Raw genomic sequence first — 25,169 nt, 5'->3', positions numbered from 1 at the left:
CAAGGAGGGCAGCTGTATTTAAAAAGCAAACAACAAACTCCAGTCAGCTGTGGGGTGGAATGAGCATATTTGGAAAATAGGCAAGATGGAATTCTTCTCATTCTATAAAATGCATAATTGATCTTTTCCCTGCATTTATTTGAGCGTTTATTTTTCTGAAGGGGAACAAAATATTTACATCGTAGCTCCAGTTAGCTGTGCAGAGCCATCCACACAATATGAGTGTGTATTGGACAGTCTGTTCAATAAATGATCCTGGAATAGTGGCATAAGAGCAGTTATGTCTCCTGTGTCACCTCTTCTACAGACTTTTGCCTTCACCTTCAGGGGTTTTATGTTCCTTGTGTATTTCAGGTCACATGTATCATCAGCACTTCCTTCAAGCTGATACCAGTATAGTGACATATCACTATAGTATGTCTTTATTGGTTTCAGTTAAAAGGATGAAATAGGACTGGATTCACTGCTGATTTATTTTTTTAATTTTTTTCCTGATAGAGGATAACTATAAAAAAAGAAACATTTGCAGTAAGGTTAAACTTTGCATTGTGTACATCGGTAGTTTATCTTGGATGCTGATTTATGACTTGACTTTTCTGTACTGTCTTTGTCAGAGATCTCTGTAACTGTAAAAAAAAAACCTCTTTGGCAGGAAGGCATTGCTCTTCCTGGCTTTCAGAGATTCTCCTGTTTTTTGTGAATGCATAAGATTATCGCTTGGTCAAGTTTCAGAATAGGGGTAACATTAAAAATGTAGCAACAGAACTGAGACAAAGAGATGGTAACGGGCTGCTGTGTGTCATCATCTCTATGGAACTGACTCCAGTTCACCTTGCCACTTTTCTAGATAAATTAGAAAAACATTTATCTTGTGCAGTCAGCACTCAATAGAGCTATTCTTTTACCTGGGAGTGTGGTTAGGTGTGGCACCTCTGAAATTCATATTAATTGTGAGATTCAGTATCTTCGGTCTCAAGCTAATGATAGATTGGTTTATAAGCTGCATGGTTGGTATTTGTGCCTGTCTGTGGATTTGCATTATTTGTGTGAATTTAATCAATTTTGTGGTCTCGAAATGTCTGCCTTCAGCGTACTTTGTAGATGACCAGGGACAAAAGTATCCTTATCAGTACTACATTTCTTCAGTCAAATTCCTCTGCTATAAGTGTACACTGGAGCCTGGACACAAATTAAAGGGAGACTTGATTAAAGATATAGAACAAATAATTGAAAAAAAAAAGCCAACTATTGAATTTACCAAGTATTTACCCTTTTCAATACTATGTTGGTATTCTAAAATGGGAGTATTGCTACAAAGCAGTGGCAGAAACTTTACAATACAGTTAATTAACAGCATATACAATGCAGCTTCTGAATGCACGGCAACTCCCAGGAATATCTAATTCTAACTTTAGCAAGAAAAAAGATATTTTATTTATCTCTTTATTTGTTAAAATACCCTTGTAAGTTGAACAGAAAATAGAAATTAGCTTTAAACTTTTGATTCCTTTCATGGGTACAGAGTAGAATGGAAGGGAACAGTATGTTCCTTTTTAAGCTGACTGCTTGAATAGCTCTTTTATTGCTTACTTTGAGGAACAGTCTTTGATTTTATGTAGTCCAAAATGCCTTGTAAGGTTCATATTTTAAAATGTGTTGTGTTAATGGCTTTGAATTCTGTGACTGCTTTTTTTCCCACTGCTTATAGGAGCACAGTGCCAGTACAATTTTGATGTAGTTGATGTGGTAACGAATGGAGATGATGTATATTGAGCATTTCTAATGGGGTTTTGTCTTAGGACATATTGGCAGACCCCATCCAGGATGTGACTGATAAGCTTCACCTAAATTCAAGTTCCTGTGGGGAGTGATTTAAGATCCAAGGCTAAGAAATACAATGTTCGAGACACCAGGGAAATGGACTAAGGAATCCTGTCTTTTGTTCTTCATATACAGAAGCAAGTGTTGTTGCTTTTCTTGCACCCTTCTGTAACATGCAAATTAAAATGTGGCAAACATAAGACCTCAAGGCTGGAAAAGGATGTCAGGAACTCGGAAGGTTCCATGAGAGAAATGCAGGTGTCACCACTGTGTATCTGTTTATGTGACAGCCACATCTCCACTGTGCACTAAGGTCTCACGCTTGCCACACTTTGTTACATGCCAAGGAAAGATTCACAAGGTTTTCATAAGAAAAGGACAGTGGGAAGCAAGTCCCTGGAGTGCCTCATCTGACTCGTACACAGATGCTTACCCACAGGAGAGGAGAGGGACCTGCATCTAAAAGGGGTTGTTCTTCCTCCATGGTGTTGGAGATTGGACACCAATTCCTTAAAACAGTCTCAAAAGAAAGGCCAGTGCATCAGTAATTCTAGATTAGCTTTGTACCATCGTACTACAACAACAAACTCTCTTAAAAGTGATGTTTTCTAATTAAGGTAGTAAATCTAGAAGTGAGTTCAAAATAGGTTAATGAATATTGATAGATCTTCTGAAGCGACAGGAAACATATTTCAAATGAGAGAATGAATGTTTGTTCAGAAAGAAAACTTGATTACAAAAGTTATCAGCCCTAAAACTTTAGATAAAGAATAGTTTTATAGTGATTTTATGTTGATATAAATTATAAGCAAATCAATGTATGTACAGCAGATATAAAAAATATTTCATTTACAAACTGCTTATTTGTAGTAGTAACTCTGTACTTCAGAGCTGTAAATTAGGGCCCCTTTTTTCTTTATTATTTGGGCTTTTTAATATATTTTTAATATTTGATATTTCATGTCTTGTAGTCTGGATAGAACAAAATTGGATGGATGGATTTATTTTTTTACCAAATCTTTTCTCATTTTTGCTCTTGTTTGTTTTTGTTTTGTGTTAGTCAGATTTCCAGAATTACTTCTTTAGTATCTTACTTTATTGTCATGGAAACTTACTGTCACATCATCTGGGGACCTGCTGTTTGGAAGAAGGATGTAGGAGATACTTGGATGTGTTGTGCCCCTTCCTACTACTCTGGTTACTCTGGGGCTGGAGCTGACTGGGAGACTGTGGACAGTAGTGAAAAAAATGTGAAATGCTACTTAAAAGACATTTCACCAAAAGTGTCATAGAATCGTTGAATGGTTTGGGTTGGAAGGGACGTTTGAGGTCATTAAGTTCCAAACCCCCTGCTATGGACAGGGACGCCTTCCATTAGACCAGGATGCTCAAAGCCTCACCCAACCTGGCCCTTGGTTTGTCTAAAGGGACCTGTTAGAAATGGTCCATCTCAGCAATATTACTGTGTCACTGGCTCACTTTTGAAAAGATCCTCTGTTTTTGTGACATGGCAGCTCTGTGCCAAGAAGTGTGCAGAACGTAAACCCAGCTTCTTGCTATTCCCTGTACCTTTTCTCATCTCTGTTCTTATCTCTGCCTCTGTCTTTTAAGCTTTCCTTTTCTCCATCTCTAATTAGAGACTTGAACAAGCACTCAAGCCAAATCTTGTATGTTTTTTTGTAGCTATCTGATAGCTAGAGTGAAAAATTGGATTAAAACTGGTTTGCATCTTTTGTTTTCTTCCATGAGCCTTTTTCTTCCCTCTATGTTTTGGGGCCAGAAACCAAATTTAAATATAACCTGAGGAAAGAAAATACTGTTCTTCCGGCAGAGATATTTGACACAATTATGAAAAGATTGTCATGAGATGTCTTTTCTGCCAGCAAGAATCACTTTTTGGTAGCCAGTGTCTACAGCTTATATTTGCTGTCATAGGGAGGATGTTGGATGCTGTCATCAGACATCCAGCTTGAAATCAGTATGGTTTGATGCCGTGTCACAGACTTGTTCAGTGGTTTGGGGAGAGTTGTGTAGGTCCGTGTCTAGATGTTCCATAGCAGCAGTATGACCTTTCTCACTTCTACACTGTTTCTTGTGCAGTTCCTCTGCAATTGAGAAAGCATTTAGAGGTGTGTATCTCTTTTCATGTTTTCTGTCCATGTTCCTATATGTTAAGGTTTTGAAGAACTGGAGCTGTGTACTAGAAGATCATACTCTGTTGCTGCAACTAAGCTGCTGCCGGGCTTAAGCTAAAAAAAAAAAAAAGGCAACGTGACTCTTGGCTTTGGCTTCATAGTCCTTGGCACAGCTGCCCTGTATATGAGAAAGAAAATGTCGTTAGTGTTTTTTGAGCTGAAGGACATGACAAAAGCTTTCCCTCTTTAATAATGATTAGTAATCTGGGTTTTTTTCCTGCTGAGCTTGATACTTTTAAATTAACTGGCTTAGGCTTTTTGAACCCCTAAGGAAACCAAGTGCTGTGCTGCCTGACCACTGTTCTGACCCTATGAGCTTCACTTCTGGCCCTGGGACTCTGGACTAAATGAAACAGAGCAGCCAGCTAGCATGGGCTGGGGCTGAATTTCCTTTTGTTAATGGACCCTGCAGCTGCTGTGATGGGTCTCACCAGGCAGGGCTCCACAGCCCTTGCCATCAAGCTGCACCCTCCAACTGTATCTGTAGTTTTGCTCTGAACATTCCTGGGCCCTCAAAGTGGGAAGGAAAGTTTCAAGCATCACATCATATGGCACAGCTACGCTTGACAGTTGCTTTGGGTGCAACTATAACTCATGAAAACTATCTCTCTCCACCACTCAACTGTACTGTTTTTTCAGGAAGCATCAAGAACTGGAACACATCACAGCTGCCTTGAAAAATGGTAAAGTTTTTTTTTTTCAAAGTGGATATAAGTAATGTACAAAGGTATGTCTTAATGTAGTTTTTTTGAAAAGTGCATCATCCATCTCCTGATCTATTGCTTCGTGTTGGTTTTCATTCTCTTTTCATCCTGTTCTTTTCATCCTGTTCTTTTTCTGTACCAATCCCTGTATCCCAATAGCGGGATTGAACCTGTTGATTTTTTGATTGTGTACAGTGGTTGAGTTCAAGACTTGAATAAGCATCTAGATCTCAGTTGAACATCAGCTTGTCACTCCCTGGCAGCCATGCTTTTCTCTTGATTTTTAAAACACTTCTAGTAGTCATAGTACTGCCCCAGGAGGTGGTAGGCTGCCATGTGGTGATTTCAGCTCAGTATCTTTTAATTTGACATGTGAAATTCATCTCATGCAACTAAGACAAAAGGCGTTAGTAATGCTTCAGAGTGGGGATTGCATCACACCCTCCGCCCCACACTCAGCTGGAAGTGTCCTCATTGCTTGTTTACAGGGCTGTACTCTGTGATGCTCCCATTCTCTGTGGAGCTGTTAATGAGCTATGAATCCTGTGTTCTGGCATCAGAATGGCACACCCTCCCTAGGGGCAACAGGGAATGGCTGATCTCAGCACTACCCTTCTTTGGTCACATCAGCTGTTTTCTGACTAGTGCAGGAGGGTTTTCACTTCTGAAGGCAAAAGGAAGTTATCAAGTGATATTTTTTCTGAATTTTGATTTTATGACTCTAGCCAGGTCTCAGGAAGGTAACACAGCTCATTTCACATCACAGTTGGCTTCTGCTGTTACTGCCATAACCTAATTTATTTTTATTTTCATTTTGTTTTAAGAGTACAAGCATTTAAATCCAACCTTATAAAGACCAATTACTAGAATGCACCAGTGAAGAAGCTGTTAGGTAAGGGCCTGACTAGGTGGCATTCATTGGATTGCTCAGAGGCTTGTTACATCTGTCATTAGTTTTCTGTTAGCCACTTCTGTATGAGCCTCTAAATCATCAACCATCGCTCATGTTTGACAGAGCTTGCTTTTTCTGGTATTCTCCACCCCGAAACCCTCCTGTAGTGTGTTTAGCTACAAAAGCTGCTCCATACCTGCAGTTTCTCTTGGCTGCCTCTGGTGGCTTTTTATCTGGTGGTTTGAGAGGGTACCTACTAGCTGTCAGGACACAGGCATGGTTAGCTCTCTCTTTATATCCTCGAGCAGTAACATTAGCCAGCATGCTTGCTGACCTTTTCCAGATGTTTTTTCACCAGCCTTCAGTATTTGGGTCAATGGAGTTTGCTTTTCCTGCCGTTTTAGCCCTTTCCAGTCAGGAGCAGATAAACCTGCTGCAGTTTTGAGAGGGGTTATACCACGTTATGGGCATGGGGAACTCCCAAACCATGTGTTTTCTCATTCTCTCTTGTCTTTCCTGCTAGCATGTTTGATGGTGCAGGGCTTGATGTAATGCACACGAGCTGCTGAGTCACTCCTGAGCTGGCAAAGGTTTTATTGTACTCTTAACCCAATATAGAGTGTCTGGTCCCTGGGCAGGCAGGAGCAAAGCTGATGTTTCCTGCTTCCTTCAGAATCACATCAAGGCCAGCCTGGGGGAATCTTTGCTTTTAGCTGTGTGCAGCTTTTGGTGCCAGTAACCCTGTGCTTCAGCTGCCATGAACTGCAGAGCAATGTTTCGAGGCTGGGCCATGGCAGCACCCTAGGGGTGTTCAGGCAAAGCCTACGTGCACAGAATATTCTGAGTTGGAAGGAACCCACCAGGATAGAGTCCAGCTTCTGGCCTGTGCAGGACACCCCAAGAATCACACCGTGTGCCTCAGAGTGTTGTCCAAATGCTTCTTGAACCCTGTCAGGCTTGGTGCTCTGACCACTTCCCTGGGGAGTTTATTCCAGCACCTAAGCACCCTCTGGATGAAGAACCTTTCCCTGATATCCAACCTAAACCTCCCCTGACACAGTTTTAGGCCATTCCCTCAGGTCCTGTCACTGGTCACCAGAGATCAGTGTCTGCCCCTCGTCCTTCCTCCATAAGGAAGTTGTGGACTGCAATGAGGTCTTCACTCAGTCTCTTCTCCAGGCTGAACAGACCAAGAGCCCTCAACAGCTCCTCTTATGGCTTCCCCTCAAGGCCCTTCACCATCTTTGCTGCCCTCCTTTGGACACTCTTGAGAGTTTAATATCCTTCTTATATTGCGGTGCCCCAAACTGCACACAATATTCAAGGTGAGGCCGCACCTTATGGGTCCTTTTGGGTGCCAGCTCTGTATTGATCCGATGTAAGATAATATTTATACATAATAAAATATATATTTGTATTTATAATAGAATAGATTTTATTATATATAAAAATATATATTTATATTTTTATAAATAAGACATATATTTATACATTGTAAAATTGTCTGTTCTCTGGAAGATTTGCTTTGGAAGTTGTTTAAGAAGGGATGGGGATGCCTTCTTTTTTTCACAAATTCTGGTACATATGATGGAGTTTAGAAGGCATGTGTAACTTTCGTGATATCGTTACTAATGGCTCTGATGTAATTCTGCCTTGAAATAGGACAAACTGCATTCACTAGAACAGAAAAAGACTGTATGGAGCCCTGAAAACCAAGAGCTGGGCACCACAAATGCAGTAGTTAAAGCAGGCCTGAATAAATGAAAACAAATATGTCACAGCACTGGGAATATCTGCTGGTCTTTGGGCAAATACAGGCTCCATCAGGGGGCTCAGGAAATACTGCTTTCCAGCCAGCATTGCTGCTTTGCTGGTGAGGTGGTAGCTGGAGCTAAAGGGTTATTTGTGCCTCTGGCAAGGAGCTTAGAACAAGGCTGCAGGCAGGTTTCAGATAGCTATGAGCTCAAGCCAGTAAGTGCTGAGTTGCACATCCAGCCTCTGCCTGGCTAATGGAGAATTTTATTTTCAGTTCTGTGGAGATGTGAGCGCACAACCCAACTACCCAGCTTTGGGCAATTGTACAGCTGTGGTGACCCCACTCCCTAAAAATACAAGGAAAGAAGGTGTAAAAGGAATTCAATAGGAAATTGTGGCATTTTGAGCTGTTTTGGAAGAAGCTTTTCTCCCCCTTCCTCCCACTTAATCCTGCCTTACAGTTGCATGCTGGGAATATTTGTTGTATATCTGCCTAACTGTTGATTAACACACATACAAGATAATAAACTTAATTAGTTAAAATCCCATGTATTCTGATTGCCTGCTAATACCCAAAGTACACCTGGAAAGACTTTGGAGATAACGTTTGTAAGGCAATGCTATCTGGGCTTGGAGAGAGAGTGTTTTTCCAATTAATTTCTGCCTAAGGATTGGCTGTGATACTTATCCAACTGGCAACCCTAGTTTCGGATTTCAGCTTTAAAATATAATTGGCAGCTCAGCAAATTCATAAAATTGATCCCTATTCACACTTATTTTTGGCTTGCATTAAGAATGTGCCAACCTGGAACTCTAAACTTAACCCCAAGTGACTTTCCCAGGGCTGCTGCCCTGAAAGGAAAGCCTGGCAGCAGTGCCTGGGCCCCAGCCAAGATAAATCCTGAGCTGCCAATGGCAGGACAGTCATAGCTTGAACTGCAGGTGAGGGGAGAATAAAAAGATGGAATAAAGGGTGGATTTTGCAAAATGTCCCCTTTCTGAAACCTGTTACTCTGCATTTGACGTTTACTGCTCCACAGCCTGACACAGTGCTACAACTTCTAAGACCATCTGAGCTGCTGTGTGTGCTTTTAGGGCTGCTTAAACATAAAACACAGGCCAAAGTCAAGGTGTGGGGTAAATACGTAACAGTGCCATGTGTTTCAGCTCTGTGTACGAAGCAGCAGATCACAGAAGGCAACGGAATCGTTTCAGATGGTGTGATCAAGCCTCACCTGCAGGTACATGGTTTCTTTCAACCTGCAGGAGCCTCTCTGGCCAGGAGGCAGGCCAAAGCAGAGTTGACTTGGTGCTGAGCAGAGCTGAAACTCTGCCGCACAGCCCTCCAACCTGTGCTGTCTTGTCAGTTCTGTTCCACGTGCAGATGAAGGGAAACTTCTGCTGATGGGATTTATGCGAGTGGATAGGACCGGCTTCTGAAAGTCAGCCATGGAGCAGCAAGTACTGTTTCTAGTGCTACCACATTGACACCTTGTGGTGAACTTGGCCTTCATGTTTTTTAAAAATATGGTACTGGTGTATGTCTTATGAATGTCAATTGCTAGACATTTCCTAGAGGCTTCCACTTGGCTGTGTATACTTTTTCTTTCAACAACTCTACTTAAGTCCCCTTGGACAAATTCAAATATTAGAACATCAAAGAGCAAAGTGCAGAGACTGACCTAAACCAGTCTCCCAAATACCATCCCTAGTTGCATATCAGTATTGTAGAAGATGAATAGAAATAATCACTGGAGAATATTTCTTTTAGCTTTCTGCTGATCTAGAACTTGGATTATCTGCCCATTTTTTCCAGCATATTTGACTTCAGCTGAAACTGATATTCACTTTTTTCCCCTTCTGCCAGGGTTAAAAATGACCTAAGGAAGATGCTCTAAAGGTTTAAAGATCTTCCATCTGGTTCCTAAGTGAAGCCAGGGCTCCAAATCCACCATATGTCATACATTATGTTATGAGCAAAAGGATATGCAGATACTGAAATTCTTCTCCAAGAATGTTTCCCTGCTGGAAATAACATTTTTACAAGCTTCTGTATTCCCTTCAGCTTCTTCCTAACAGGACCTCCTGTGGGGAAAACTTGGTATTTCTCATTCCGATGATGGTTTTGGGTAACGCTTATAATTGTCTGCCAATGACTATGTATATTTTGGCAATAACAAATCATACTCAAGTTTGTTTCCCTGCTAAAAATTTCCTCAGTACCACTTTTGGAGCAGTGGTGGGATGGACTGCAACCTTTTTCAGGCCATCATGGCATTTATGCTTTTGTTTTCCCTGTTGCTGCACAATGTGGTTTTATTTATGAAATACATTTTGCCATTTACCATTTCAAGTACTAAAAGCCATCATATTCCTCTGCTTCTCCTGCTGCCCCCCTTAGCAAGCACTGGTTGCTCTTTAATCCTATTAGGCAGTTCTTGTCTCTGTGCAGCTCTCCTGACAATGCCAGGAGAACATTAATTCCTGTAGTAAAATGAAAAACCGAATCACCAGACAGTGCAGGTATCTCTGTCTTGGCTTTGTGTTCAGTGTTGTAGTTCATTTGGTTATTAGAGTTGATGCTGCTCCTTATTTAGTTTTCTCAGTTGTTTGGAGTGTCTGCAGATATTAGATTACAGCTACTAAATTCAGCAAGCTGCCAGCCACAGGAGAGCTGGACCCACTTTGCTCAGTATTGCAAGTGTGCAGATGGGTGGCAGCTACCTTTTGCAGTCTTTCTTTGTACAGCAGTTCCTTTCTGAGGTTTAGCCTACCATATGTGACATTCAGTACTTGCTTCTTCAAGCTCTACCACTCGTTAATTTTATTTAATTGCTTTTTTTATCTTTTCTTGAGAAAATTGACTTCTGTTTGCCCTCTTTGACACTTTTTATGTTTTGTTGCCTGCTCCTAGTTTGTTTTTCTTCTGCCATTAAGTGTCCTAATGACCATTTGTCTTCTCTATGAAACCAGTAGTGTTAATAACTCCCTCGAGATGTACAAACTAGGGAATAGTAAGTGAAAGATGAATGTGGCTTTTACAGTAGGATTTAAGAGCATATGGTGGCTGAGTTTCTGCTAGCATCCCCTTTGATCCTTAGAGAAAAGAAAACTGTATGAAGTCAGCACAAGCACCTTTGAATGTAACTTTGCCTCTGTTTCCTTCCCCAAACAGCTTTTGCTGGGAAGACTGCTTTAAGGTGCTATGGGAAAACAGCTTGAGCGTATCAGACCTCTGCCAGGCCAAAGCCATCTATGTCATGATTTTAACAGCACCAACAAAACCCAAACCAAACAATATTTAAAAAAAAAAAAGAAAAAGAAAAAGAAAATAGAAAAGAAACCCATAAAAAACCCCTTCAGCTGGAGGGCGGAGGGGAAGGGAGAGATAGGATGCTATCTGAGTATGTGGGACAGCAAGGCAGGAGGTGAGTACGCAAGGAGGTAGCAGGGAAGTGAAAGGAGCACAAAACTAGAGTTTGGGCTGGCAGTGGGTGGGGATGCATGGTTTTGTGGAGGTAGAAGGACAGGGTTTGGGGTGACAAGATGTTTGGTAACTTGTGCCCCACTCCATAAAGGTTGCAATGGAAATCCTGATCCCAGCAAGAATAGGAGAAAAAAGGGAAGACGAGGAAACTGCTTGACTCAGGGAAAGAGGAGGAGCCCAGTGTGGTTACAGTGAACAATTCTGGTGCTGCTGAGAAGTTGTTGCAGGGGTGACCTCCACCCAAGACTTCTCAGTGAAATATTTGTGTATAGTTTCCCTAGCCTCTTGCAAGGGAGGATGTTGGTAGATTCCTGACTCTTTGGGAAAGGGTGAGAGTTGAGAAAGTAAGAGGATTCCCTTTTCTGACTTTTTTTTTTTTTAATCTTAAAATTAACTTGGCAACACTGTAAATCTCCCTTGGGAAAGCGGCCCATCTCCTGGAGGATTGCTCCCACTGCTTCCAGCTTCTTCCAAAAGAGTCTTGACAACTAAAAAGCAAAGAACATCAAGGGCTTTCTGAGCCTGTTAAGATTTATGGGTTCATTTTCAACTTGGCAGTGAGAGCTGGCCTTAAATGCATCTCAGCAGAGATACCAAATAGCAACAGCCTCCTACCCTGTCTGTATAAGAGCTGCCACCTCCTTTCTGTTAGCATGTTAGCAGCCCCTTCCCTTATTTCAGGAGCTGACAAAGGCAAAAAGAAATCCTCCTGCTTTTGAAAGTGCAAAGGGTGCTGGAGCATGAGCCCCATGTGCTTGTGCTGTGGTGAAATAACGAAAGGGTCTGTGCTTTCTGTGGGCTTCTGGCCAGCGGCAGAGCTCCTCTCAAACAGGCAGTGACACAGTGCTGCTGCTGAGCTGCCCTTCAAACAAAATCTCCATGAGAAAAAACCCTCTGGTGAGCACAAGAGCCAAGAGAAATCAATTTCTGTTTAGCACCAAAGTCTGATTTATTTTCTCAGACACTTTCTCAGCAGAATGCACATCCTATGTACTTTACTAAAAGATTCCTCAGTAAATAAGACAGAAGTGAAAGAAAAATAAGTTTTGAACATTGAGAGAGGCTTTTGAACAACCACCAAATTCCTGTGCATCCTCAAAGGAAAAGGAGAAAAGCTTATGCACGTCTCCAGCAAGCTGAGGGCACCATATAGAGGCAGTGTGCCAATTTTCCTGTAGATTTTTAAATGCTTTCTGTGTCAGAAGATATATGTGCATTCCAGACATGAAAATAAATGTTGACATGTAACAGTTATATCTTGGTCTGTTGCTGTGGTATATATATTTTCTGAATGCTGTCATTTGGGACTTGCTTTGTTTGAGTAGGTGAAAGGTATTTTTCCACTCTGCAAGTGTATGTATGTGTACAGCAGTAGTTGAGAAAGACCTGGTACAGGTTGCAAGGCAAGCTGATGTGCCCGGCCCTGCATAGGCACAATGTAGGCATTTAATCCATGAAATATCTCAAGTTGCTTCTGTGTAGGTGAGATGCATTGTGTATCACAGTGCAAATAACCATGGCTGTAGAACTCAAGTACTTTTCAAAGCACTTTGTGGGGAATTTATTCCATAGGGTTTTTTCGATGCAATTTCTAATATTTATGTAATATGCAGTGGATAAGTTTATAAGCCATTCTGACAATCTATATGACAAATGGAAAAAACTGTCAAGTTCTGTGAAGATAAATCATATCTCCAAACTCCAAATTATAATTTCTTGGAGCCAACCACATTGGCAAAAGAAATTGAACAGATACAGTATATTATTTCCTGAAGATTCTTTAAACACCACCACCAAAAAAAAGAGCTGGTGGTGGTTTCCAGAGGGAAAACTGCTTTCAAAAAATGCATTGTGTGATAATGTCACTACATGTAAATTACTACTCCCTTTTCAAAAGCAAGAGAATTCCAACTTCTCAGTGATGACCATGTTTAATTCCTGCCTGGAACCAACAATACTGATTGCACTTCAGAGAAATTAAATACTTCAGGGTCAGAGAGTTTGAAAATCCCACCTGAATGATGAAGCATCAGTGCTAAGAGGATTGGAAAACAAAACCAAACACCAAACGAAACCAAGAAAACATCCAAACAAGCCCCAGAAAATAAGGAAGACATTATCCAGAACAAAGTGTTATAGATGAATGTTCTATAATGTGTTAAAGCATTTTTAAAACATGTCATACTGACATACTTAAACTTTGGTATAATGCCAAAAACCCTCAGGGTCAACCTTAGTATTTGAATTATAACCTGAAGAATTCAGTGGAATAATACAGAAATTAGCAGCTTTACAGCCTACTGAAAATCAAACATGTCCAAACAGGACATATTTTAAATATTTGTAATCATAAATTATCTGTATAATTGCATTATGGGGCCACATTTAGCGATAAAGGGTTAAGTCAACAATAGTTTTCTTATTCAATACAAGAGACATTTTAAGGCTTTTTTTCTTCTTTTTCTCCTCTTGGCATCATTTGGATTTCTGAATTTTTTTAATTACCAACCCTTAGCCCTCAGTCCACATCAGGAGTTACACTGAAGATGACTTCCTTGAGTTGACTTATGTTGTGCGTGGTACCTGAGAAATGTACCTGCAGCTCCCTTCAAGGGCTCTGGTGTAGCTCCACCACCTCTGCTAGTGATTCTATGTGTTCTCAGCATTGCTTAATAAACATGAAATATGTCTTTGAAAGCTCACTTATATCAGGCTGGGCTTGTATCGGCTAATAACACAGACCCAAAGATGCCTTCTAGCAGAGAGCACAGCCCTATGTTAGGGGAAAATGGCCAAATAGTTTTCTATGCTAGCTGAGCAAGTAGTCACGGGGAGGTCATGGGGGAGCCCGTTACTGAGAACAGTGGAAGTTGAACAATAGGTTGGGACTTCAAAAACATGCCTTATGTTTCAGGGCATTAATGAAACTTTATGCCATCCTGAATCCAGTCACCAGTGAGGTTCAAATGCTGACAGCCCAGTTACCCCAAGCCGTGCTGTTCCCTTTCCTGGGAGGTGGAATGCGATCCCACTGCAGTGGACGACAGCCTTTGCCTTGACTAGATGTCCTGTGCAACATAGCTGGTTGATACTTATACTTGTATTCCTGGAACAGCTGCAACCCTTGCCATAACACACTTCAATAACACTTAGTTAAGCCTCAGAGTAGCATCTTTTTGCCCTAGGACTTGTGCTTATTGGGAAAGGTTTGCTCTACAGATTTCACAGGTTTCTGTGTTTTTGAATCAGTAAAGCCAAACAAGCAATACGATAGAATCATAGAATGGTTTGGGTTGGAAGTGACCTTAAAGATCATCTAATTCCAACCCCCTTGCCATGGACAGGAATACCTTCCACTAGAGCAGGTTGCTCAGAACCCCATCCAACATGGGCCTTGAGCACTGCCAGGGTTGGGGAATCCACCACTTCTCTGGGCAACCTGTTCCAATGCCTCACCACCCTCACAGAAAAGAATTTCTTCCTCACATCTAATCTAAACATACCCTCTTTCAGTTTGAAGCCATTCCCCCTTGTCCTATCATTACAGTTCCTGATGAAGAGTCTCTCTCTGGCTTCCTTCTAGGCCCCCTTCAGATACTGGAAGGTGCTATGAGGTCTCCAAGCAATCTTCTCTTCTCCAGGCTGAACAGCCCAACTTTCTCAGCCCGTCTTCATAGGGGAGGAGCTCCAGTCCCCTTATCCTTGATATCAGGGTACAAAGTCATGACCTGGTTCATCTCGCTGTAAGGAAAAAGGGAGCACAGCTCCCTGTGTATGTTTACTTGCTGGGCAGAGGACGGCCTTTCAGCTGGGGCGCGCCAGTAGTCACTGTAAGAGGCACTGGGGTAAGCACGGGCTTTCTGGAAGAAGCCCGGTCTGTGGCTGGAGTCTAACAGGAAGGGCTGCCGTGGGGGCTGGCTGGGGGAACAGTGCTGCTGCTGCTGCAGCTGGTGCTCACTGTACAAGTGAAGCATGTCAGGGGGAAGAACTGTGGACTGCAGCAAAACATGCTGCTGAGTCCCCAGGGTCTGTTTGTGCTGAGCACCATCGGGGACATAGCAGCTCCTCTGCCCCGTTCTGTGCATGCCGCAGCACTCATGAGGCCAGCTGTGCTCTGGGCACATCCCGCCTCGCGCAGCGGGGAGCACTGTTTGCTGGAAAGGGCGCCCCAGTGAGCAGGTGTGGTCCAAGCTATGAGGGTGGTGAAGTGAGAACAGCTTGTGCCTGAGGTCACCGCAGTGATGAGGGTTGTCCATCACCTCCCTGTCCTGAGAGGTTTGTATGGACCAGTTATAGCTGTAGGTGCCATCACCAATGGACATGGCTGACATCTGCTCCAGGAGCGGTTGGTCTCGCAGCGGCTCTGGCTGTGGCAAGCACTGGTCCAGCCCCAGGTCAGAGCTGGGACCACCAGCCCAGGCACTGGATATCTGCTCAGGACAGCTCCTCTGGGAACTCCCTGAGTAGGAGGAAGGCCCTGCACCGCCTCTGGCTTCTTGCAGAGTTTCTGTGCAGGCTTCACAGGGTGCAGGCTCTCCTCTGGTCTTGTACAGTGAGCAGTTACATCTCTCCTCCTCTTTCCCCAGGGTTAACAGGACCTTTGTTTTGGCCCTGAGCTCATCAGCAACTGAAAGCTGAGCTTGACGTAGTCTCTCTGGATGGTAAAATTTGCATTTATTGCCATAGGTGCATTTTTTACCTGAAAGAGTCAAAAATATCAGGCAGAAGGTTGTCACTAGCACCAACATCAATTAACACACTCATCACTTCTCCCCAGCACCAGGCATTTGCATGGGTGTGATGAGAACAAACAGGGAAAAGAGGAACTGCTATTTTCGGATTTGGTACTGTTGACCCCAGATTTAAATAAAGCTGACATAAATAACAGGGTGAAGCAACAGTGAAAGGAAGTTTCTGCTATTTTGGAAGTGTCTGATATTCATTTATGTTTTGGTTCCTGCACTCAGTGGGCTGGGACGTCTGCTGCTACAAAGGGTTGCTTTAAGAAATGGCATAGGGGTTTACCTCTGAGAAACCTGCACATTGCTGGAGAGGTGCTGGGAGGGGAAAGGGGGAAAGTGTTTGGATGGATTTTCCCAAGTGCTACAGCACAAGTTCACAAAGTGAGAAATGTGTGCAGGCAGGGTGGTCAACACAGCCATGGTGCCCAGTTTGGGTGCTGTGTGCAGGCAGGGATGGAGGAGCCAGAAACAGCTGCTGCCTTGGCTGAGGTTGAAGCTACTTAAGCAGGAGAGGAAAAAAGCATCACACTTTAGAGCAGCCCCAACCTAAGTCCCTACCACACAAAGCAGGACAGCACATGGCAACGTCACTTGCCCTTAACCGAAGGGAAGCACCACTGGGCTGTAAGGGGCAGGAGGAAGAGGAGGGGCAGTTCATAGCATAAGAAGAAACCCACCATAGGGGCAAGGCTGCAATTTTTTTTCAGGAAGCACCGGCTTTTTGCTGAGGAAGTTATCAAGAGTAGGTCCATGCCGGCCTAACGGATCATCAGGAGGCATAAACCTGGAAGAGTAAAAAAAGTCATGGATATAAGCACTTGTCCATGCACACTGGATGTCTCAATGATGGGCATTTCCCCAGAACACCTGAGCTCAGCTCAGCCTCGCAGACTGAGTGGTGCAAGTGCGTTATTGAAAACCTTCCCCAATGGGGATGGTGAAGGGTCAGAGAGACCAGCTTCCTGTCTCTTCTGTTCTAGAAAGTTATGATTACAAAAGCACAGGAAAAAGTGCTGTTCTGTCTTGTAGGAGAATTAAAAATACTGCCAGCCAGGTTTCTCTCATGGATTTAATTCTCTTTCTTTTAAGAAACAGAAATTAGAATACCAAGCTGTGGTTTAACATCCCAGCTTGAATTGGAAAGAAGCAAAGCTGGTCACTAATGCTGTCATTCAAATAGAAAAGTTCACAGAAGAGTGACATGGGAGAGTTTAACACCAAGTAGTAGACTACTCCTGAGGGAGTAGGAACTCAAGAAACAAGATAAGAGAAGTTGCAGTAAATTCCTCTCAGAAAAAGGCTCGTGTATTCTGCTCCTGGTGGGTCGTGCATTGATGTTGGAGCTGACTTGGCCCATAATGTTTAAATTCTAGATTGTATAACACAAACTGTCTCTTACCTGTTACTGACAAAAGAGTACATGAGTAGTCGCTGCTCAATAAACCATTTCCATTCAGGGTTTTCATTTTGGAGATCCCGGTAGTGGTCATTGGAAACTATGACTCCATCTTTTTCATAAGCAACTTTCACTATATAACGATCATCGTAGCAAACTACTCTCTTGCCTTTCACCTTCCGAGATGGTGTGTAGACAAGGATGGATTGCTTTTCAAGCTCTTCAAGAATGTGTTGATCTGATTGGGTGGTTAGCAGAAATGGATAGGATGAGGGGGGGAGGAAAGGAAAGAAAGAAACTAACTAATTAAAAATGACCAGGTCTCAATCACCTGCTAGATATTTCAGCAATTTAGGCAACTTACAGCGTTGTGATTTTCAGATGCACTGATACCTGGTGGTTATTTGGCAACTTGTAAAATTTGAGACACCTTTTTTTTATTTTTAAGTCTTACCTAAAAGGATGCCTTGAATTCTACACCAGAGGCATACTGAACCCTTGTAGTGCCCTTTTTACCCTGCTAGATCTAGAAGGCTCATAACCAGCCCTGGTGTGAGCTTTGTTTGGAGATAAAATGTGTGTGATAAAACAAAGAAATAAACTTCTTTTGCTGCTGCTATTTAGAACACTCTGACTTCTTACCATTCCTGGTCTGCAAAAAGGCAGATCCCCAGATGCTTCATCTGCAGATACCAAACTGCTGGCACAAATCCTGCAGATTTATTCCCATACAAACTGAGTCTCACTCCCCTCCATAGACTTCTGCTGATACACTTCCTTCACCAGAAGAGGAACCCTCTTCTGTGAGGGTTCCATGTACCTTCTGTATCGGGTAACAGGCTAACAGATAATAGTCATGCAGTAATGAATGTCGCTGTCTCCTGGCTGGACTTAAAAGCTCTGTAGACTCACTGTGAGCTGGAAAACTGCTTCTTTAACTCTGCTGGCGACAACTTGTGCTTGTAAAGCAGAAGGTTCAAAGCAGTGTAACAAATCCTTGTAAGTAATTTTAGCTACTAGCCAGGAGCAGTGAATGGGGCAATGAATTAATGGCTAATTTGAGTGGTGGGAAGCCTGATGTGCAACTTGCGCTATGCTTGTCTTTGCAGGGCAAAACTGTACTGGGTTCTTCACACCCCCTCTGTCTCTAAACTGCAAACTATACCCAGGATGGTCACCTACCTGCAATGGGACTGTCTTGTCGAGGGGGCTCCTTTCTCCAGAGTGGGACAAAGACCTTGATGTATGTGTGTCCCCTCTCTCGAAACCAATCCACCGCCAGCTGGATCCCCCAGCAGGAGAATACCTCTTTGTTTCCATGGCTATAAAAAAAAGGAGGATGATGAGGCAAAGCTTTTATGAAGCTTAGAGTTCTCTTTAACCAAGCCAGTAATGAAAAGGAAAAATAAACAACTTTTGTGTCATTCACCAGTTTCCAAAAAAACAACCTGGCAGGGTGTCCTGGTTAAACAGATCCAAACACCTCTTCAGAAACAGAACCAAAAACAATTTATCTGAAGCAGTTTGGATGCCTAAAAACAGAGTTATCCTATTGCCCATTTTTATGACCCAAGCCTGTTTCTTCCATCTATATCTGCATCTGGGTGCACTTGGGTCCTAAAGTACCAGCAAGTTATTAGGTCCAGTCTTTACATGCCTTGTCTGATAAGGGTTTTTGAGGAGTGAGAGTTTCTTCCAGCACCAGCAGAAATCCATTAGGCTCTCCAGTGAGAAACAAAGTGTGGCAACAGTACCATTAATGGCTGCAGCGGCTGCAAGTGTGATCACAGGGCATTCAACTGCTGATCTCCTTCGGAAACAAAAGACAAACTATGGGGGAAGAAAAGCTGCAAGAGGCAGGACAGAAAATATAGAGAACCTAACCCAGGACACCAAAAATTGGACAAGACATCAGTGGAGATGACCACAGGCACCTCATAAACACTTTTATCTTGCCCTAGTTGGTGGATTTTGCCCTAGTTGGTGGATTTTGTCTTCATTGCACAGAGAGGTAGGAAAGCCCTAGAACAAGTGTTGTGAAGGATACCAGCAAGAAGAATTATCTGAAGAATTATCAATATTCAGCATAAGACAGAAAGGATATCACCTCTAATTATTTTTCTTGAGGTTGTTTTCTAAGTTTCTCCCCCTCCCTGAAAGTTCATACTGCTTGGCATTCACTTATCTAAAATTCAACTACAATGCAGTGCATGTGTAAAGGAAGGTAATATGTTAACTACCTCTGCACGAGGAAACTAAAATGAACTCTACACAAAGTCCTAAATGAATAAACGCCCTCACAGTATGTACAGAAACCTCATCCTTGTACTTTGACCTTTCTGGATAATATCACCACAGTCTCACTCAGGCTTTCACCTCTGGAAAATGGACTTGTAAATTACTCTCTCAATTACTACACCTCCCTACAGTGACAGAGCAGTCAAGGATGATGCTGCAGTCTTAAATGACTCTCCCATCACCATCCCCTGGGGATTCATCTCTATGTACTGCCTACATCAGCCTCATAACCAAAGCTCCATTTTACACCCCATAAAAGTTTCCATCCTGAAATGGTGACCACAAATGAAAAATAGCACAATTTGGAGGAAGAAACCTCGTTGCCTATTAATAGATACCAAGGCAATAGGAAGCCTTACAAAAACCCCAGCAATAATAAATGGTCTGAAGTGCTCGACACAACGAGAACAGCTGTTTTGTTTGGTTTTAAATGACAGGATCTACCCAGGATTCACATAACATCACCTGGACAGGTGAATTGGAAGTTTGGGTGGCTTTTTCAGATAACTGCCTTTAAAAGACACTCTAGATACATCTTTGAAGCCGCGACTCAAAGAAAGTTCAGCAACAGCCTTCTTTAACATTGACTGCTTATATATATAATCCTGTGAGCTTTAGGAAAGCTGGTCTTCTACACCCAGTGCAGAAGGGGTACTCAAGCACAAGTGAGTCGGCCAAAACACCAAGCAGAACAAGTAAATGAGGCACCTGGAACTGTTTCTCAGCATTATCACTTAATCCATTTCCTGCTACATTGCTACAGCCAAACCTGGGGACCGTGTATCTAAACCAGTACGTACATGTGTGGTGTGCTGCACTGTCCACGCAATGCCAGCATCTGCTGTGCAGCAGAGCAGGGGACTCAGAGCTCTACATTCTCCCTGTGTTGTCACAGATCAGCTCCTGTCAGTCAGTTATGTCCAGTCTGTGGACCACAACTGACCTGCCAGCAACAGGTTACATTGCACTTGAGTCACAGACCAGCATGGCCCATTTCTCAGAAAATAAAGCAGCAATTTAGCATCAGTAGCATGCCATCATTAGCATGCAGTAAGTCTTTTTTAAATAGTGCAATTCCAACTCCTTTGAGAGGAAGTTTAGGCAAAACAACTCCTTTTGAAAATTGCAAATGGCCCCATCTCCACCCGTTCATGGCACAGACTCTGCCACAGTTTTGTCAGAAAGGGGAGAGCCTAGTGCAGGGCTGCAGTGGCCTAGGAAAGGGCCTTTGTACCTATCACAGCTTTTAAACTAGGTGGAAGTGCAAGCACTAGAGTAGATAGCCTCTTTGGTGTGCAGTGAATAGGGTTATGACAGTTCCCTTTTCATATTAACACAACTCCATTTATTTTTTCCACTAGCTGTCCTAATTGTCCTGCCCACTTCCAATGGATAGGCTGGCAGGCAGCTAAGTTTCTCATTACATCTGATGGAAACACAAAGTGTACTGAGACATTTGATGAGTGAGACTGGCTGAAGGCAAGGTTATTTTCCATTCAGTTTCTATGGGTAAGCTGATTGATGGTTGAAGACTGCCAACTCACTCGCTTTATTACCCTGGGGCATATACATCCTTTTCAAAACCTTGCAGTCTGCAGTAGACCCTCAATGCCAACTCTGAAATGCTCCAGAAATACCAACCCTAAGATATACATAGAAATGCTTGAGACATTTTTCTCCACACAGGCAACTGCCTCTTGAAGCTTTAACTTTGATTGTTTTATCCCTAAACTGCTGCTTCTGCTGCACTTTTATGGTTGTTGGTGTTGATGGTGATGCAGTTTTCCCCAGCAATGAGACCTAACATCCTTTTCCCCTAACTTCTGCAAAGAGTCCTTCTCTGTCTGACAGCAGCAAACCAGAAAAATTAAAACAAAGATACTGAAAACACACACTAGGCCTATCCCATTAGCCTAAGTAAATGCCATTCAGCACCACTTTGAAAGGCATCCAGGATAGGAAAGCAGCTCCTCCTAGGCTATGCCACTTCAGTACCAGCTGAACTGACAAGCTCAATAGTTTCCTCCATCATCCAAGTAGTCTTTAACTTTATCAAGACAGAGGTTGGGGTGTTTGAGAAGAGCTGTAAAACCTTTGTTTTTCTGAAACTCAAAACTGCTTCACATTCCTCTAATTCCTTTTAGGTGAAATATTATGACTCCAAATCAGAACACCAGACTTCAATAACCTATCAGGCAAACATCTCTTGGACTCATGCTTTGGAATTTATTCTAGAAAAAAAATTTAAATTTACATGCCACAAGCATGTGTGGCTTCTCAAAACCCATTTTGGTGGGCATGTAGTCTGGAAAGCAATACAGTGTGCTAGCTCAAACCATCCACTGCACCTGTAATGCTTGGTTTAAATAATCTCTGTCTAGCAAGCTCCCATGCACAGGCTGGCACAGAAGGATGATCTCAGAGCTTTCCCACAGTACTCCAAGCTCAACAAATGCCCTATTTCATCAGCTACCAACCTACTCTGAGCCTCCTGCTCAGTGGCAAGAGTGTATCTTCTGTCATCTTGGAAACAATGCTGTCCTCTGCCTTGTCCACCTCTGCCTGTTCTAAAAAAAGCCCTGGTAAATCACTGAGGATAAGGTTGTGCCAGGAGACTGGAGAACAGAGCACGTGACCCGGCAGGGGTAATATTGTCCCTGGCACAATGGAAAGGTGGGTGAGCAGCTCAGCCACGCTGCCTGAGTGGGTGATCAGTTCTTCTGCAGAGAAGCAAGAAGGACACCTCAAGAAGGGGCTAGGGTGAAAATGCAAAGTGGGGCAGGAGGTCCAAACACCTGGCTACCTGAGCTCATGGCCCAGACAAGGTCAAACAATTTTACTCTGGTGTGTATTTCCCACTCCTCGTGAGTCACCCTGAGCAAGAAACCCTTGTTTTCAGCAAGAATTTCTGCCTTCACCCAGAAGATGGCGTAATTTGCTTAGTCTCCAGTTGCTTTGGATTTGTTTGTCCACTTTGCCCTCTAACCAGAGGGAATGTGATCTCATCTCACCTCACAGGACAGCAAAACAAAGGGGGAAGTCCTCCTTTACCCTGTCCCAGCCTGCAGGGACAGACTTGACCCTGCTGAGTGGACAGGGAAGTTAACAGAGAAAGCAGATGAATAGCCAGTGCATCCTGGACTCTTGACTCCTGGAGTCTCTTGCTGTCCATACTGCTTGGGTAAACAGAAGCCAACCCACTGCTGTCTTTGGACATCCCATCCACATGGACATGCCAGGTTCCCCACCAGTAAGACCTCTTCCATAGTGACAGGGCACTGCTCAGGAAATGTAATTGGACAGGATAGGTTGATGTGACATTTCCCAGAAACAGAATTATTAAGGAGGAAGTGAGTCTGTTCATTACAGGTCAACTATCAATTCCCTGATATTTCCATAAAACTGAAGCCAAATCTAAAACCAACAAAAAATATACAAGCCAGGAACATTTTTGGTTTTTACTTGCAAGTCAAAACATTACAACTGTGATATTGTTAGGAACCACAGTCACTTGTCTTTATTTCCCCTCTCCTTCTTAGGTTAGTTGAGTGAGTCTGTCTATATGTTCATCAGTTTTTCCTGGAAACTTCTCAGCGTATGGATTCGGAAATCCTAGGCACCCATTTGAAAAGGCAAGGAAATTCAATGGTGAGCTAAAAGGGAGAGATTCTGCCACAAACAGTAGTGGCTAGCCAGCTGTTGCCTTATAAAAGGTCAAAAAGTAGAGCAAGCCAGTGATTGCATGCAACGTGCATATTTACGGGCATCAAGATATCAAGAACCTGTGCATCAGCCAAAGAAAAGGAATAAGTGATTGTTCATTTAATTATACATCAAATACATCAGTGCATCTCTCACCTGAAGAAAAAACATACTTCAATCCATCAGCTTTAAAATTCAAAGGCTTCAGAGGAAGAGAGATCCCTCTGAGGAAATGGAGCTTACCTCATTGCAACATTGCTGCCATCAATCACAATGGGTCTCAAGGAATCAGAAGAATCACTTTCGTCTTCTCCAAGCCACTTCAACCCTGGTGTAGTGCTACATGATCCACGGGCAACAAGTTTTAGTGGGGAAGGCTGAGCCTGGTTCTCCAGAGCTTGAGGTTTACTTCCCATCCGAATCAGTTCTTTCAACACATCATCCTCCAGGGCCTCTGGGCCCAGGTTCTCCAGCACTTTGCAGATGTCCTGCTTACCATAGCCCAGCTTGCAGAAAAGATCCAGCTTGCTCTGATTCACTTCCACCCCTGCTGCAGACACTTTTTTGGAGCGTGGTGGTACCGGTTTGCTAGAAATTGAACCAGCCAGTGCCATCTTAGCAGGCATTTGCATTCCTTTAAACCCAGTGTTCGTGTCTTCCTAGGCTTGTCCAACAGGCATCAGCTTTAGGGAGGGAAAGATTAGAAACAACCAAATACAGGTGTTAAGGAAGAATGTGCAGTAATCTCAGTTATCTGCCTAGTGCACAGCAAAGAGACCATCACATCATCTGTCTTCTCTCTGAGAAGACCATCCAGTCTTCTCTCAGTATTAAAGCATTTTTCTGGTCCACTCTCACTTATAAAAGCACCAGAGTGTCCCATACAATGTTTGTCACTCTCCAAACATTATGTCAGACAGGTGTCATCTTAATTCATGAGCTATGCCAGCCTGCCTCTACACAGACAGCCTGTATGCGTGAATTGGTTCTTCAGACTTACCTCACAGGAAATGATACCAAAGGACGGTGTAACCAGGGGATTTTCAACTTGCTCAGTGTGGTTTGTCAGCCAGAGATAAATATCTGTCAGATGTTATTGGATGGGCTCAGATGCCACAGCAACTTAACAAGTATAGCACATTTTATCCAGTGATTTAAGGAAACATGCTGTTTGCAAGGTATCTGGGAACTCTGAACATTTTTTATAGTTTTGTCTTTCCTAGCATGTGTTTGTCTCTATGCACACAAGCATACATTATGAAATTCTGTCACTCATCTATTCTGATAATGCCTGACTTACTCTTTTCCTGTTACTTGCTATTTCAGTGAGGGCTTTTATATTCAGAGAAGCAGCTTGTTTTTTGAAATCTCTCAGGGCAGTGCTTGGAAGCAGCCAATAGGCAATCTGGAAAGCAGTTTCAATTTCACTTATATTTATTATCGAGAGAAACTGGTAATTCAGAAATGAGTGTGCAAAAGTAGCAAAAAGTTACTTCATGCTTCTCCAGAACCGCACTATCTATGTAAGTTTCTGGTCTACCCAGTGACAGAAAGTGATGGGCAGCATATGCAGGAATACCCTGAACTGCTTTAGCCCAACAACAGTGACACAGAAGGACATACACAGTGACCACTCATCCATCAAGCCAAACATCTTCAGTCACTGTTGGCATACTTGCACTGGAGCTTCTCTTGCTGCATCACTGCAATTATTGGTGCTACCTGGATAAAAGCTGTGGCTGGTTCTTCTACCCACGTTTAGGATGTAAGGGTGACCCTGTTGCCTTCGCTGGTTGCGGTCAGAAAATGACGCAGAACTAACTGACCAAATAACTACCTGAAGGACAAGCCCAGAGCCATAACAACATTGCACCCACCAGCTCCCCTTCTCAGCCTGTCAGCCACTCCCTGCCCAGCAGCAGGCCACCCCAGGAGCTCAGAACCCAAAACCATGTGAAGGAAGGCATGGAGGTACTGGAAACAGGGAGCTGAGAGAGGAGTCAGAGTGAAGCTCCTACTGAAGAGCCCCACGGGGCTGTGGGGAAGAAGTCCGCATTGTTAATTTAAACTGTTAATTTAAACAGTTAATTTAAAACTGATTAGTTCAGCAGGAAAGCATGATAATTTAATTATAACCCTACTTCATACAACTTGGACCTTTACTTTCCTACATAGCT

At 43.0% G+C, this 25,169-nt stretch overlaps 1 protein-coding gene across 1 annotated transcript; it reads right to left on the bottom strand.

Annotated features, from left to right (window-relative positions):
• Positions 1-14,439: 14,439 nt before the first annotated feature.
• ZC3H12D (zinc finger CCCH-type containing 12D) lies at positions 14,440-23,618 on the bottom strand. The gene is made up of 5 exons (XM_017821970.1): positions 23,236-23,618; positions 18,175-18,314; positions 16,996-17,230; positions 16,274-16,380; positions 14,440-15,553 (listed from the first exon to the last, which is right to left on the bottom strand). Exons 1-5 carry the CDS (start codon positions 23,616-23,618, stop codon positions 14,526-14,528), a joined length of 1,893 nt encoding a protein of 630 aa, XP_017677459.1. The 3' UTR covers positions 14,440-14,525.
• Positions 23,619-25,169: the final 1,551 nt, after the last annotated feature.

This window comes from Lepidothrix coronata, unplaced genomic scaffold (assembly GCF_001604755.1).
Source record: "Lepidothrix coronata isolate B3197 unplaced genomic scaffold, Lepidothrix_coronata-1.0 Scaffold94, whole genome shotgun sequence".
Taxonomy (NCBI): Eukaryota; Metazoa; Chordata; class Aves; order Passeriformes; family Pipridae; genus Lepidothrix; species Lepidothrix coronata.
The sequence above is the reverse complement of the archived record's forward strand: the minus strand, read 5'-3'. Positions and strand labels throughout refer to the sequence as shown.

What these genes read in the sequence shown, in the direction of transcription:
- ZC3H12D (XM_017821970.1), bottom strand. Translation starts at nt 23,618, where the DNA reads ATGCCTGCTAAGATGGCACTGGCTGGTTCAATTTCTAGCAAACCGGTA. An exon ending in ACAAGACAGTCCCATTGCAG is followed by an intron (nt 17,231 to 18,174) that starts GTAGGTGACCAT and finishes CCACCCAATCAG; the next exon opens with ATCAACACATTCTTGAAGAG. An exon ending in ATTGCAGCCTTGCCCCTATG is followed by an intron (nt 15,554 to 16,273) that starts GTGGGTTTCTTC and finishes TGACTCTTTCAG; the next exon opens with GTAAAAAATGCACCTATGGC.